This window comes from Lissotriton vulgaris, chromosome 5 (assembly GCF_964263255.1).
Source record: "Lissotriton vulgaris chromosome 5, aLisVul1.2, whole genome shotgun sequence".
NCBI classification, from domain to species: domain Eukaryota; kingdom Metazoa; phylum Chordata; class Amphibia; order Caudata; family Salamandridae; genus Lissotriton; species Lissotriton vulgaris.
Window position 1 is genome coordinate 1896102319 of NC_141693.1, and position 14541 is coordinate 1896116859.

Sequence of the window (14541 nt, forward strand, 5' to 3'; positions counted from 1 at the left end):
ACTTCTGACACTGCTAAATTAAGTATTATTAATGTGGGTTATACTGCTCATTTTGAACAGAATTTATAAACCTTGGAATTGCAATATAATGCCCTATACATAAAAACTAATTTTAATAGTTTTGCTGCATTTTACTTTATATTTATTTTTTCACTTTAGGGAATTGGTGTATTATATTTACATGTATGAAAGTAAATAATACTATTTAAACCTTTAACATAATGTGTATTATACAGTACAACTGACAGTTGGTTTTTCCGCACTGCACATTTTCCATCCCCCGGTTGAGCTGCTACTCATTTATTCATTCGACAGTCCAGATTCCCAGCCATACCCTTTCTTTTGGAAAGTCTCTCCATTAATCAGGTTAGGTGCATCCTTTGTCGGGTCCTTCTCACTGGAAGGTCTTATATTCCTTCGTTATTTCTCAATAGCAGTCCCGGACCTTCCATTACTGTGGGAAGTCTTCTTCATCAGGTATCTCACGGTACAGGCTCGGTTTTTGTTCGAAGCCCACTGTTCCAATCCTCATTTTGCCCATGGTAAATGCTGCCTGCACACTACCTACCCATTTACTAAGTTTAACTTCCTTTCATTTATCAGACACAATACAGGATTACTCGAGTACTATTACTCGTCCTTCTGAACAGATGAGCATTTAACAGCATCCACACTTCTCTCTTTTCAAGGTATGACAATATGAACGCTGAGCATGTGACTCGCAGTACTATTAAGGAGACCGAAGAGGAGACGGACAAGGCAAAGGAAGTGGATCTGCAGAAAATGATAATTGAATCACTGGGTGAGAAACCACAAAGTTATCCTTAATGTGACTATAAAGGAGGTCCTGTAAACAGTAAATGCCTATATTTATGAGATCACCACTGTATTCAGTCCCCAGCTGTGTTGTTTCTAAGACACTTAAATACTAACATATGAAAGCGCTGCAGTGGACCAAAGCAGATAATCTTATTAATGCAGGAATAAAATACAGCTCTGTAAGAAAGTGGCTTATTAGTTGAGAAGCCCCACTTAAATAATAGACACAGTCCTTGTCAGGGCGAACCACAAAAGTCCCTAAATAAACCTGTGGTTATCCTTCTGGTAGCTTGACATAAATCAGTCAGACTTAACTTAGAGACAATGTCTAAAAAAGTAGGTATGAAGCACTTGAACAGTAATAAAGTGAAAACACAACACAAGACAAATTACATCCCAATTTAGAAAACTAGAGTACAAAGCGCCAACAGCGGTGATCTGGTCACGCTGAACTGAAACAAAGTCACAAGTTCAGGCTGACTGCGATGGAGCACGGGCCAAGTACAGGGCCCAGTTCAGCCTGCTGACAATTGTATTGGTTTGTCCATGGTCCGGCACTGCAAGGTCCTGCGTCGTTCTGTGCTGCTCTGCTTTGTCCTGGTGAGGGTGCTGATCCAGGGTTGCATGGGCCTGCAAAGAGATGTCCTGTGATGCCGAGTCCTGCGTTAGTCTGCTGCGTCAGTTCTAGTGAAGCTGCCGATCAGGAGCTGTGAGGTGCTGCGATGTGAGGTCCTACGCCGTTATGCGCCACACTGCGTCTGATCCGGTGAGACCTTCAGTCATAGGATGAATACACTCTGACTCCAGTCAAGAGTCCAGGATTTCGAGGACAGCACTTGGGCGGAGGGGGTGGTAAGGGCTCACTCCTCCAGAGGTCAGTAGAGAGAACTAGTTTAGGTTGGGTTTTTGTCAGCTGGAAAGCAGGGCTGGCCTCTGGATGCTTGTTGTGTGCCTGTAGCTCAAACAGGTGGTCAGCCAGCTGACTCTTCAAGTCACTTCTAGGGACCAGGGGTCAATGCAACCAATTCCAATCTCTTTTCTTCAGACTGCAGGGCAGCCCTTTTTCTGATTCGTACACTGGTCCAGGAGTATTTTAATGAGAGATTCTAAAGGGGCCTCTTTTATCCTTGGTGCCAGCCAAACTGGTCTGGTCGGTTCTCCACCCTTCCCCTGGTACTGGATCCACAATGTGTGGGGGGGAAAAGGCCAGGGCAGGCATGGTGTTATGTACTTTTATGTGTGCTCAAGGCAAGTTGTTGTGACATGTTATCAAGGCAGCATACAGCCCTACAGCAGCCGACCTGTCAGGAAGACCCTCTCCCCTCACACCCAGACTTCTTTTGTCGCAATGTCTCCAAACAATACACAACCCACAACAGGAGAGCCATTCACTGACATGCGACCCAGGAAACTGTCAGAAAGGCACAGTTGGTTTGGGCAGAAAAATGGCAACTTTCTAAATATGGAATTTTCAAAATGTTAACTTAAAATCCGAACTTACCCTTAAAGAGAATTTAAAATTACAATTAATTTGAGTGTGAACATAATTTTTCTATCGGTTCCAAAACTGAAGTAAGCACCTATTGAGTGTAATAAGGCAACCCATTGTTACGTCTATGGGAGAGATTGCATTACATTATTGAAAAAATAAAACTTTAGTAGTTTTTCACTGCCAGGAAATGTAACACTTAAACTCACATGTCCTGCTTTTTAAATACCATTTACCCTGCCCTAGGGGTGGTTAGGGCCTACTTTAGGGGTGCCTTATGAGTATTAAAAAGGATGGTTTGGGCTGGCAAAAGAGTGATTTGTCAGGTCAAAATGACAGTTTAAAATTGCACTACAGGCTGCTGTGGCAGGTTCAAGACCTATTTTGTAGTGCTACATTAGTAGGTGGCACAATGTGGACAGCAGCCCACTAGTTGCATTTAATTTAAAGGCCCTAGGTACTTGAAGTACTATATACTAGGGACTTTTAAATAAATCAATTGTACCACTCAGGTACTCAGGTATAATTGTAGGCCATGGTTTACCATGTTTAGAAGGAAGGGCACAAGAACATTACCACTGGTTAACAGGAATAAAATGCCAGCATAAACAGAGTTCAGCAAAGGAAGGCAAAAATCTGGGGTGACACTAAAGAGAGGGCCAGGTACAACAAACTCAATACTACAGGCTTCCAAGTTTGAAGTTCTGAAAAATGCTTCTATATGTACTCATCCAGTGTTATGGCCCACAGAGTGTCAACCTCATAAGGATAAGAGTCCGAGTGGACCTGTTACTTGAGCATTGACCTGTTGAAAGCGGATAGTTCAGTAACTGACTTAACTCTATTTAGTTGTGTCCTGAATCTGTAACAAAAGTTTAGGTTAATTATACAAGAGACCCAAAATTCTGACATTAGCAAGTGATGCAGGACTTTGGTATTCATAAATAATAAGAATAAAAATCCATCATCTACCTCTCACTGAGGCGCCTAGAGGAAAGGGAAACTGGATTATGGGTTTGTCGTGTTGTGTGTTCAGTCTGGGAGGGCTTGTCTCTGCTTCCTGCTTGTTTTCTCGACCATCTTGTGCTGCTTCAGATGTTTAGGTCCATCTACGATTACTTATTACAGCCTATTCCTTACTCATTTAATCCCTTTGCCTAAGTACCCCGTCAGTAATCTCATCTCTTCCTGTAAACTCTACCCCTCTGGTCTAATCTGTCCACCCATTCCCCTACCATTTCAAAAGCACTCGGCTTCCTTACAGGCATTTACTCCTGCCCTGAGGGAGCCAATTGCATGTGAAACTGGTAGTCAGACTTCTATTTACCAAGCTAACACACTAATCCAGCATGTGTGCAATGAAGTCTACGCCTCTCCATGGTAAAGCTAAGATCCATGACCTGTTCTGTGACCTGTAGGTGGCACACTAAGTGTACCCTTCGTAATGATTTGATACTACTATTCATGTCCTGGGTTGTTGACATTCAGTAGTGGTGTCCGCATACCGGTTTTTTGACATTCATAGTCTTGAGCAGATATTTTTCTGTTTCTGGAAGAGTGCAGCCTCGTGTAAATTTCCACTGAGATATAACACCCAGTCCATTGCGCTGACAGTCTGTGTTCTTGACAAGTGCATACATGCATGGTGGATGTATGGCACATGTATGATAGCATCATTCCTTGAGTGGTGAGACTATCATTGCTGTGACCAGTGGGACCCATATTGAGTTGCCCCTGGTTCAGTATGGCACAAGATGGAGGGTGGATACAGTTTTCTCAGACAGTGGAAGTGTATGTCTGCATTACTAGGCTGGAGGGAGAAGATCTAGATACCGAAGTGAGGATGTATACAAACAGGGTCACCTTTAGAAATTAATTGAGGACCTTTTAGCAAAGGATTGCTGATTAGTCCTTTAGGAGCACTGCCATTTGATAATTGTAGGCGAGTGGTAGAGAGTCATCAAATTCTGTGAATAAAGGTGAGGAGGTATCTTGTCCTTTTCAATTTGCCACTTGAGGAAGGCTAAGGAAACCGCAGTACATAGAATTTACAATCTATTGTGCCAATGCTTTGGATACCCCTGCTTGGAGCAGCATCATTACCACCTGCTGTAATAATCATCACCTTGCTCAGACTCAAAAGCTGTGTATACCCTATAGTACTTTTAAAGGGAACCACCTCAAACCGGTTACAGTACCATAGACATTGTATCCACATCCCATATCTTGAGAAGGAGTATAAAAGTGAGACCCAGATATTCCCCATTTTCCCAGTTCCAAGTTCTTCCTGGCTATGTAATGGAATGTTCAGAAAAGTACTGGAAGAGCTGCTGTGAGACAAGGGCTGGTGTCCGCACAGGCATTCCAGAGGTGAAGGGGACAGCACCTGAAGTCTTCTTATCTCCTTATCACCCACCCGGCGACAACCTTACCTTCTCCCAACAAATCATGGATATGATCTCAACCAACTCCGGGCGACAACTCACACAAATATACCTTGGTGACTTCAACCTCCACTGGAACGATCATAATGATGCGGTGGTAAAAGGTCTGAAGAATTTCCTTAACGCCCTTGACCTCACTCAAATCTGCAATAGTCCAACTCACGAGAAAGGCTCTATCCTCGACCTTATCATCTCCAAAGAAGCCTCTATCCAACTCGAATCTATCCAACCCTGTGACTGGTCAGACCATCATATTATCACATTCTTCATCAATGAAAAAGTTAAATTTAACCCTGTTCAATCCGCCAGGCCCAAAGTCTGGAAAAGAGACATGAAAAAACGAAACTCAAACTCTCTGCCCCCCAACAGCTGCAACTTACTACTTCCTCCTACTGGCGTTAAGGACGTCCAATCCTTGACTGATCACTATCTTAATACTATGTCCTCAATAATTAATGAAGTCGCACCCTTGCAGCTAAAAAAAGCCTCCGCAAAAATCTCCAATCCCTGGTACGACGGGAGTCTCAATGACGACAGACGCGCCATGCGAATGGCAGAGCGCACCTGGAGATCAGCTCCCTCTGCACTGAACCTAAAAACCCTGAAGAAAAAGAGAAATGCCTACTTCAGGAAAATAAGACGCTCAAAATCAGTCTTCTTCAGCCGTCAGCTTGACCTAGCCAAAAATCGTCCGAGAAAGCTGTTTGAGCTTATCCGAACGCAATCAAAAGAACACCCCCAACCTCTCAACACTATGGGCGAAGCTCCCTCCTGCGAAAACTTCGCCTCTTTCTTTATCCAAAAAACTGACAACATAAAGAATGATCTACTCATGGATGCAAGCCGCTACCCCAAACCCCACTGCATAGCACCAACTAAACCAAAAAACAATGCCACCTGGTCAACCTTTGTCACCTACACGGAAGAAGAAATTGGCAAACTGCTCAGCACTCTGAAACCTTCCAATCACCTCACGGACCCCCTTCCTGCTAACGCTGTCAAAGTCTTTACCCCGTCGCTCCTTCCACTCTGGACTAAAATCATTAACAGCTCACTTCAACAAGGGTCCATTCCCGACTCCCTCAAAGTTGGACAAGTCACACCCTTGCTAAAGAAACCTACAGCCGACCCCTCTGACCTCAACAACTACCGCCCCATCACCAACATTCCGACTCTTGCCAAACTGCTGGAAAAATGCGTACAAATACAATTGTCTAAACACATTACTCAGTTTGATCTTCTCAACTCTCATCAATCAGGCTTCAGAGCAAATCACAGTACTGAAACGGCTATGACTCACATAATCGATGACGCCCTCCAAATCCTAGATCATAACGATACCTGCCTCCTCATCCTCCTTGATCTCTCCTCCGCATTTGACACCGTCAAACATGAGAATTTACTCGAACTATTAAACACAAGAATGGGCCTATCTGGAACTGTGCTCAAATGGTTCACGTCCTTTCTGCATAACAGGTCGCAGAAATTCAAGAGCAACAACTTGATGTCCGCGCCAAGACCTGTATCGCTAGGCGTACCACAAGGATCCTCCCTATCCCCAACTTTGTTCAACCTAGTTATGGAACCTCTCACCACCTTGCTACAAGAATCCAATGTACACTTCCACAGGTATGCTGATGACACCCAACTTTATCTCAAACTTCAATCACCCAATGACATCACGCTCTTGAACTCAACGATCAGTAGCACCCAATCCTGGCTGGCTGCTAATCATCTCAAACTCAATGCCCTCAAAACAGAGTTCCTTTTGATCTCACCTCCCGCGAAGATCACTACCGCACAAATGTGGCTTAAACACCTAACGGCACTCAATGTTCAACCCACCATCGTGGACTCAGCGAAATCCTTGGGCATAACACTCGACACCAATCTCAGCATGCAGGAACACATCAACAAAGAAACTAAGGGAGCAAATTACCAAATCAACACCCTTAGGAAACTTAAACCCTTCCTTCCAGCCAAAGACTTCCAAACTGCGGTACAATCACTTGTCATACCTCGAATAGAATACGGCAGCACCGCCCTCTGCGGTCTCCCCCTAGCTACTACGGCACCCATAAGAGCCCTCTTTAAACGCCGCAGCGAGACTTATCACTGGATCAAAAAACACTCACACATTTCCCCTGACTTCAAATCCCTGAACTGGCTGCCTTTTGAAGCCAGGATACACCTGAAAATCGCTTGTTTGACGCACAAGGCTGTCCACCTTAGCTCACCTAGATACCTCGCTCAGAAGCTGACGATTTCTGGAGGATCCAGAAACACTAGAGGCACAAACAATCTTTTGCTAAAGCCTAAAAGATTCCGCAAAGAAAAAACCTACAAACGCTCTTTCTCAGGAATGGCTCCCAGGATTTGGAACTCACTCCCCCCTGAAACCAGGCTCATCTCATCTACCATACTTTTCAAGAAAGAAGTAAAAGCGATCCTCATGGCTAAATGCACTTGAACCACTACTGGGGATCAACTTCAAAGACTCAGTGCTCATCTGTACTACTTGTTCGAACCCTTTGCTTTTTTGTTTGACTTTGAAATTGACTTACTTGATTGTTTTTGATATCATTTCACTGTACTTTTTACACTATAGATGTATCTGTGTATATTTGCTCTTCTCCTATGTAAAGCGCTCTGATATCTGCGAAGATCTTGTTCGCGCTATATAAAACTTTCAAAATAAATAAATAAATAAATAACTTGTTGGAGAAGCTATGGGTCTGCCTAAAGCACAGAGGCCAGTGTGTCTGCTATAAGAGGGGAGGAGTGTCTCTGGCTCTGATGGAGGAGAGACTGTCCAGGAAAAGAAGATCAGCCTGATATGTGAAACAACTTGAGAAAGCCAATTTCAGGGTTGTCTGGTACTAACCCAAGGCCTACCAACTCAAGGCGACTCCAGGACTGTAATGCTGCTACTCCGACTGAGTTGTGGCCACGCAGCAGCCCTGCTTCTGCTGTAGGGGGGCTTGCCATGTGACCACAAATGGGATGTCATTTTGATCTTGATGGGCAATATTTTTGACCACATATGAGGCAAACACCCTCTCCGCCACCTTTCCAGCAGAAGACTGCTCGCCAGTACAGTGCACGTAAGGCACCTTTATGCTAAGAGGACTCCCTGTTTTTGCAGGGCCTCTCTGAATTTTTATATTCAAAGCGTTAAATTGTTCTCAGTATTCTGCCAAGTCAAGGAAGTTTTCTCACTCGGCATCAGGGATTTTTTTCCCCTCCACTTTTCTATTCAAAACTGCCAGGCCTTGAATAGCAATTTCAGACGAGAAAAATCAGCATTGGTAGCTCGCCCTCAGGTCAGGGTTACAATGGCCCGCTGGACCTCTCGTTGACAGGCCACCTATGCAAGGTTTTGCATCGGTGGAGTCGGCTGCGGCTACACTGACAGAAACCAAGTGGTTCCCCCACCTGTACATGGGAAAGAGCAACTGCATGGCAGATGCAGAGGAACAAGCAGGCCTTTACCAACCAATGATTAATTAGGAACTGCCAAATGTAAAGATTTGTTTCTTACAATTCCAACACAAGACGTAAAGTGAAATAAAACATGGAGGAAGACCATGATTGTGGTCTGTCCTTCATACTCGTCTTCCAGAATGCAATAAAGATAATTCATTAAGGACTGGAGCTTGAAATGGTCTCATCATGAACAGTCTTTGTTTTATTGACCTCCATGAATGAATGAAAATATTTTGTAAAGCACAGGATTACCCTACAGTGTTTTAGCGCTATAGACCGAACATCAGAACCAGTCAGATCCTGAGACGCAATAGATTATAACAGAGAATTACACAGCTTCGGTAAATAGTTAAGTCTTCAGCTGTTTCCTAAATTGCATCAGAGCAGTTCGACAATGCATCATAAGGGGTAATGAGTTCAAGCATTTTTATGCCCCTTTGGAAAACCCCTGCTGCCCCATCTTGCTTTATTTGATCTGGGAATTATGACAGATCGTGAGGAGCTGGGTCTGAGATTTCTGCATGACCTATACCAAGAAAACCGATCCTGAAAGTACTTAGACCCAGTTTGATGTAGGACCTTATAGACTTTACACATAGCCTTGAAAACTATACTTTTTTTACCGGAAGACAATGAAGATCCTGCAAGTATTGACAGATGAAGTTAAACTTAGGAGTTTTGAGTAGCAATCTCACTGCTGCATCTTACAATACCTGCAATTTCTTTTTCATACATTTATGAGCACCTGAATACAGAACATTATAATCAGCTTTGAGAGAATAAGTGCCGTTATTACTGTTTTTGAAGGTCAAGGGGAATAAATGGAAAGATTTTTTTCAGGACTTTCTTCACAAAAAAACCTGAAGAGGTGATTGAATTTGTTTGCTCAGAAAAGGATAATTTGGAGTCATAATTAACTCCTAGATTTCTTACTTTCTGGACTTGAACAGGGAACTTGCCTAGACTCGATGGCCAACATTAGTTATTCCTGAAAGTGGTCTCTTTACCATAAAAGCATCACCTCAATTTTATCCGAGTTCAGTTTCAGACAATTGTTTTGCATCTGATCCAGTGGGCCAAAGGAAATTCAGTCTCATATGTATAACTCTAAATCACCATGCTATTCACAATTATATAATTTATACTAGGCCCATAAATGTCTGAGACTCGTTTTGCTGACCTGCTGAATCATATGACCTATTTAATTAAACAGCTCATATAAACATTTAATAGATCATAAACATTGGCAATGGATTAACTAATGGTAACTTTAACAAACATATAAGACCAGCTTGTCATTTCAAAATCTATTTTATTAACTTTATTTTATGAGCATAGAGCAAAAAGGCATTAAATGATTTTAATATCGTTATTAGCATTTATTTCAGCGGCATTATTATTTAGAAAGGCACATTAAACTGTCTGTTTAATTCAAATTAGCATGAGAAAAAACTTAAACATTTAAGAGATTCATTCCCTAAACTCTATTTCCCTAACTTGCTAAGGAAACCTGCAAAGAAAAACACAAGTTAATTATGCCCTTACGTGAATCAAAATTCTGGCAGCATCTTCCGAGCCCAGGAACAAGACGAACAGTGCTCTTTCTAAGGGGCAATCTTTATACTCTTTTCCTATCTAAACTAACTAAAAGAATACAAATATTCACGAAACATGAAGCGTGACTGGCCAAAAGGGATCGTCTGATGAACACACGTAGCTCCACGCATACGAAAATTACACATCCTCAAAAGTAGAATTGTCCATTGTCTTTGAGAGTCACAGGCTCACCAAAATCGCTACTTTGAGGAAAGAATGTCACATAGCTCTCTGCATCCGAGCCTTTCCGCCGCTAAACATCCTTTGGCCTTTTCCTTCAAATACTCCACACAGCTCCGCTTTAAAAGCCACTTTCAAAGAATTAATTGAAAAGAAATATTTCAACGCTGGTGTGCAAGGCCCAACTTTGGACAGAACCTCGGACGTCCATTTTAGAAATAGGCCACAGGCCTTTTAGCATGAGTCTAGTATGCAAAGAAACACAAGACAATAATTAATTCAGGAAACGATAGTTATTCTGTTACCCACCCCCTTTGCTAATGTTAACCCATTAGACTAAGTTACCTAGCTTTGCATACAAAAGACAAACATGACACAGTCACATAAAAAGACACGACAAAAACAAAAGCACATTCAAAGAAAGTACATGCAATTATTTGAAACAGCCGCAATTAGTGTTCAACAAAACAAAAAACAAGATAAATATATTACTTAAAACGACACAACAAAACATGACAAGAGCACACATACTTAATCCCATATGTTTATGTCGGTGTACATTAATCTAGGTTGATTAATACACAAGCATGCAACAACCATTATTATATTATAGGTTATGGAAGCTTTATTTCTTAAATAATTTCAGAAACCCGCTTCATCACATCCATAGTGCAACTTGGGACATACAGTTACAGAAATGTTTGCTCCTTTGATTACGTCTGATGAAATAGATACCACTTTCTGAGTATCATCGGCGTAGGAAAATACAGCTAAGCCAAAGCTACTAATCAGATTAAAAAGGGGGCTAACAAAAATATTAAACAGCGTGGGGCTGAGGGAGGACCCTTGAGTAACACCATAGGGTAAGGAGAATAGGATGGAGCTTGCACTCCCCATCACCTCCCGCTGTTGTCTGTTACTCAAACATGAGCTCAATAGACTAAAGCCGGGTTTCTAAAGCCTAGCAAATGGAGCCTCTTTATGAGGAGTGTTTAGTGGACTGTATCAAATGCGGGAGATAGATCCAATAGAATCAGTGCCTCTTTACCACCCTTGTCGGCTGCCAGTCTTACTTCCTAAGAAGCCGCTACCAATGCCGATTCAGTGCAACGATTTGCTCTGAAGCCGTAGTGTGAGGAATCGAGCAGCAAATGAACATCCAAAAAGTCTAGCATCTCCTCATTCAATGCTTTCTCCAATATTTTTTCCGGGAAAGGTAGTCGAGATTTGGGTCTATAGTTTTCCACCTTTGTTGGATCCAGAGAGGGTTTTTCATCAATGGTAGGATAGATGCCCTTTATTCATAAGCGGATTGGCCACTACATTGGCTACCTGCTTAATAACCTGTGGTGGGAGGGTACCCGAAGGAGCCCCCGATTTAATAATGTTAATAAAACATCCTTAGTAAAAGGGGAAATACTTCCGAATAGTGGATTAGTTAAGGAGCTGGGGGTTTGTTGTGCCTGGGGGTTTGTTGTGCCTCCAGTTCCTTAGCATAGGTTAAGACTTCACCTGTACTTAGTATGTTTTAGGAAGGTGAAAAAATTTGGAAGATCGAAGTAACTTTTGACTGAAAAAACATTGCTAGCTTGTTACAAAATGATTCGTCTGGTTTAAAATCGCTCTGATTATTTCATTAAGACAGGGATTGAACTGTTTTAAAGAGTTCTATGTTTGAATTCTTTGCTGAACTTCTGCTTTCAGAAAATAAATTTGTTTTGGCATTTTTTGTTAGGCCCTTATACTGTACAAGTAGTTCTCTATATTTTGCCTTTTTGCTCGGGCAGTATTTCTTCCTGCATAAGTGCTCTTGATGCCTGCATTTTCCTTGAAAAGCTTTTAATTCTGGTGAGAACCATGGGGCTGATGGATTTTTCCTATAACTTTAATATATTTTTTCAGGGACCACCTTCAGTGATGCTGAGTTTAACCAATGTGTGTTGTCAATTGCAGCATTGTTCAAGTTACTATCTAGAGCTGGACAAGTGCTGCAGAGAATGTCCCTCCATTTCTCAACATTAAGAATTTTCCAGGACCGATAATTGATACTTTCTAGATTTATTATTATCTTGGTTATTATATGTGGGAATCCTAACAGAGAAACGGATAACATTCTGATCAGACCATACTGTTGGCAGGACCTTCTCAACTTATATTTCCTGGTAGTTTATAAATATTCCATCGAGTGTTTGGTTTGCAAGATCCGTGGGTTTTTTTATTAACTAGTTTAGGGTAAAGCTCCTAAGGGTATCAGTCGAATTGTTGGTTGCCAAATTATTCAGCAGCTCCAACTCCAATTTAAAACAACCTACTAACATAAAACTGGGGTATGCTTATAGCAGATTCCATAAACTCCTGAATATTGCGAATGAAATTAGCCTTTGGGCCTGGTGGATGATAATAAATCAGTAAACCTTGAAAGATTCATCTATTATCCGGTTTCAGGGCAAAGCAGAGGGCTTCACAGGCCAAATGGAAAATTGGCTGAAAGTTACCTTTAATTGAGCACCGAAAGACATTTGCAACTCCCCCACCTTTCTTGTTTGGTCTGTCTAGTCTATATCCATTATAGCCCCTAGGAATAGCGGTATTAGGTCTGGGTCTGAGAAATTTTCAGCCCACGTTTCTGTGATAAAAGCAATTTCTGGGTTATGTTGTATCAGAATGTCTGTAAAATCAAATCTGTTTTTGACAAGAGATCTTGTGTTAAGAAGCATGCACCGAAACTCCCTCCGCGAGACGTGCCCTTCGGTTATCTCCTCAGGGGCTTCTAGGAGCTGGCTGGGCACCTGCTCATCTATGCATCTTTCCTTGACGTCAAAATTACATATTTGACTTTTATAGTGCTTCAGAGTGGGGGATAGATCATGGGATCTACAGCAAGTCTGCTTACCAGCATTCTGCATTGAAAGTAATTCCTTACTCGTGTATTTTATCAATTGGCCAGGGGTCCTGACGCAGGCGATCGCAGATGGGCTGGCCTTTAGCGCACCAGTGACACACCTGCTGTGCATGTCTCCTGCGCTGTCGTGTAGTTCCTATGGAAAATATACAGGATCTGCTCGTTTAGACAACATACACTGTAGGATTAGTGTCAGACGAGCTCTGATCACCCCACCGGGTATATTAGACTTTCTGTATTTGCTAGTTGATAGTGCATCTATAATCTCCTCTTACCAAGGAGAGAATAGTTTCTGGCAACCTCAGAACATGGCAACCCTGATCCCTCAGGACCGTAGAACCAATGTACTACCTTTCGCTCAGTCACTCGTGCTTACTTAGGTTCTCTCAGAGAGATACACCGAAAAAAACAAGCTGGGTGTTTTCAATAATCATTTATTGAACAGTTGTCATTCTGGTGTAGAATAGATGTGCTGCAACAACCGTTAGACAGTATAGGATATACATGATTAACAGTAGTATGAAAGTAAAAGGATGGTATAGTTACTAAAATCATGAATGCATTCAAGAATATAAAACACATGATAATAAAAGATGTGTACTCCTACTATGCCTCCTATCTAGATGTACCTAAATTTACCAAGCATGGGTGTAGGTGTTAAGCGAAGAATTCCTATAGGATCTAACCAACCCCATTACCTTAAGTGAGACTGTGGGACCCCATCCTGGTCTCGAGTTGGACACCCCGCGAGGGATGTGTTCAGACCACTGCGAGCTGGAGTGTCTGCATGCAGGAACCTCAGCGTCTCTGGTCAGTGTGTTGGCCAGGAAGCCTCAATCTCCTCTAATTATGTTAGCAAGATGTGATGTATATATACCCATAGTTCTCCCCCGGGGTCCTACTATGCTGTATGACTGTGACGGCCTAAGGATGACGTCGGGCCTGAACTTTGTACATAGATTTTATTCAGGAGATGGCAGTCCTGCTGTGCTACCAAGAACCCTCAGGCATAATGTATGAGTTTTCGAACTAGGGAAAACCTGCGTTCTGAATGCAGTGTAATATCTAGGTAAAAGGCCAGTCCCTGTAAATTGTGACAAGTGTAATGTAGGGAGAGAATATAGGTGAAGGGTAACGAGTTTACCGAGGCCTATATTATAGTATCTATATGGAATATAACAGTGCACCCAGGTTTTCAGTCCCATTTATCCCCCGATTCCACTGGAAAAGCAGCCGGAAGTACAAAAAAGCTGCACCACTAAATATGGCGATCTGCTCAAGAACGGAGATAAAGCACCACCTTTCGCTCTCTACGCTCAAACAGGATGAGCACCTGCAGCAGACCAGAGAGTCGAGGGGCGCACAAGGTAAGGTCAGGTATAAGTAAAGCATAAGTTGTCAAAAAGATAAGCCCGTTAAAACCGGAATAAAATAGTAGAAGTGCAGTACCACTCGCTGACAATGTGCCACTTCAATAGAGAAAATGTGCAAAATGAATGTAGTTTAACGGAAAGCAGCATCATACTACATCTAATGTCTGCCCATTCCATGAGAATGTTTTAGTCTATGGGTTCTCTTGCTTTTGTGTTACATACCTTTAAAATTTGCTTCATTGAGACCTGTGA

The 14541-nt window shown here is 42.2% G+C and overlaps 1 protein-coding gene across 1 annotated transcript in view; it reads left to right on the forward strand.

Annotated features, from left to right (window-relative positions):
- The window catches only part of LOC147717651 (E3 ubiquitin-protein ligase TRIM39-like), a 169917-nt gene that overhangs the window by 111522 nt on the left and 43854 nt on the right, over nt 1-14541 (forward strand). The window contains exon 5 of the mRNA XM_086924438.1: nt 690-802. Within this exon, the coding sequence (XP_086780564.1) occupies nt 690-802 (113 nt within the window). The remainder of the gene's footprint in view (nt 1-689; nt 803-14541) is intronic.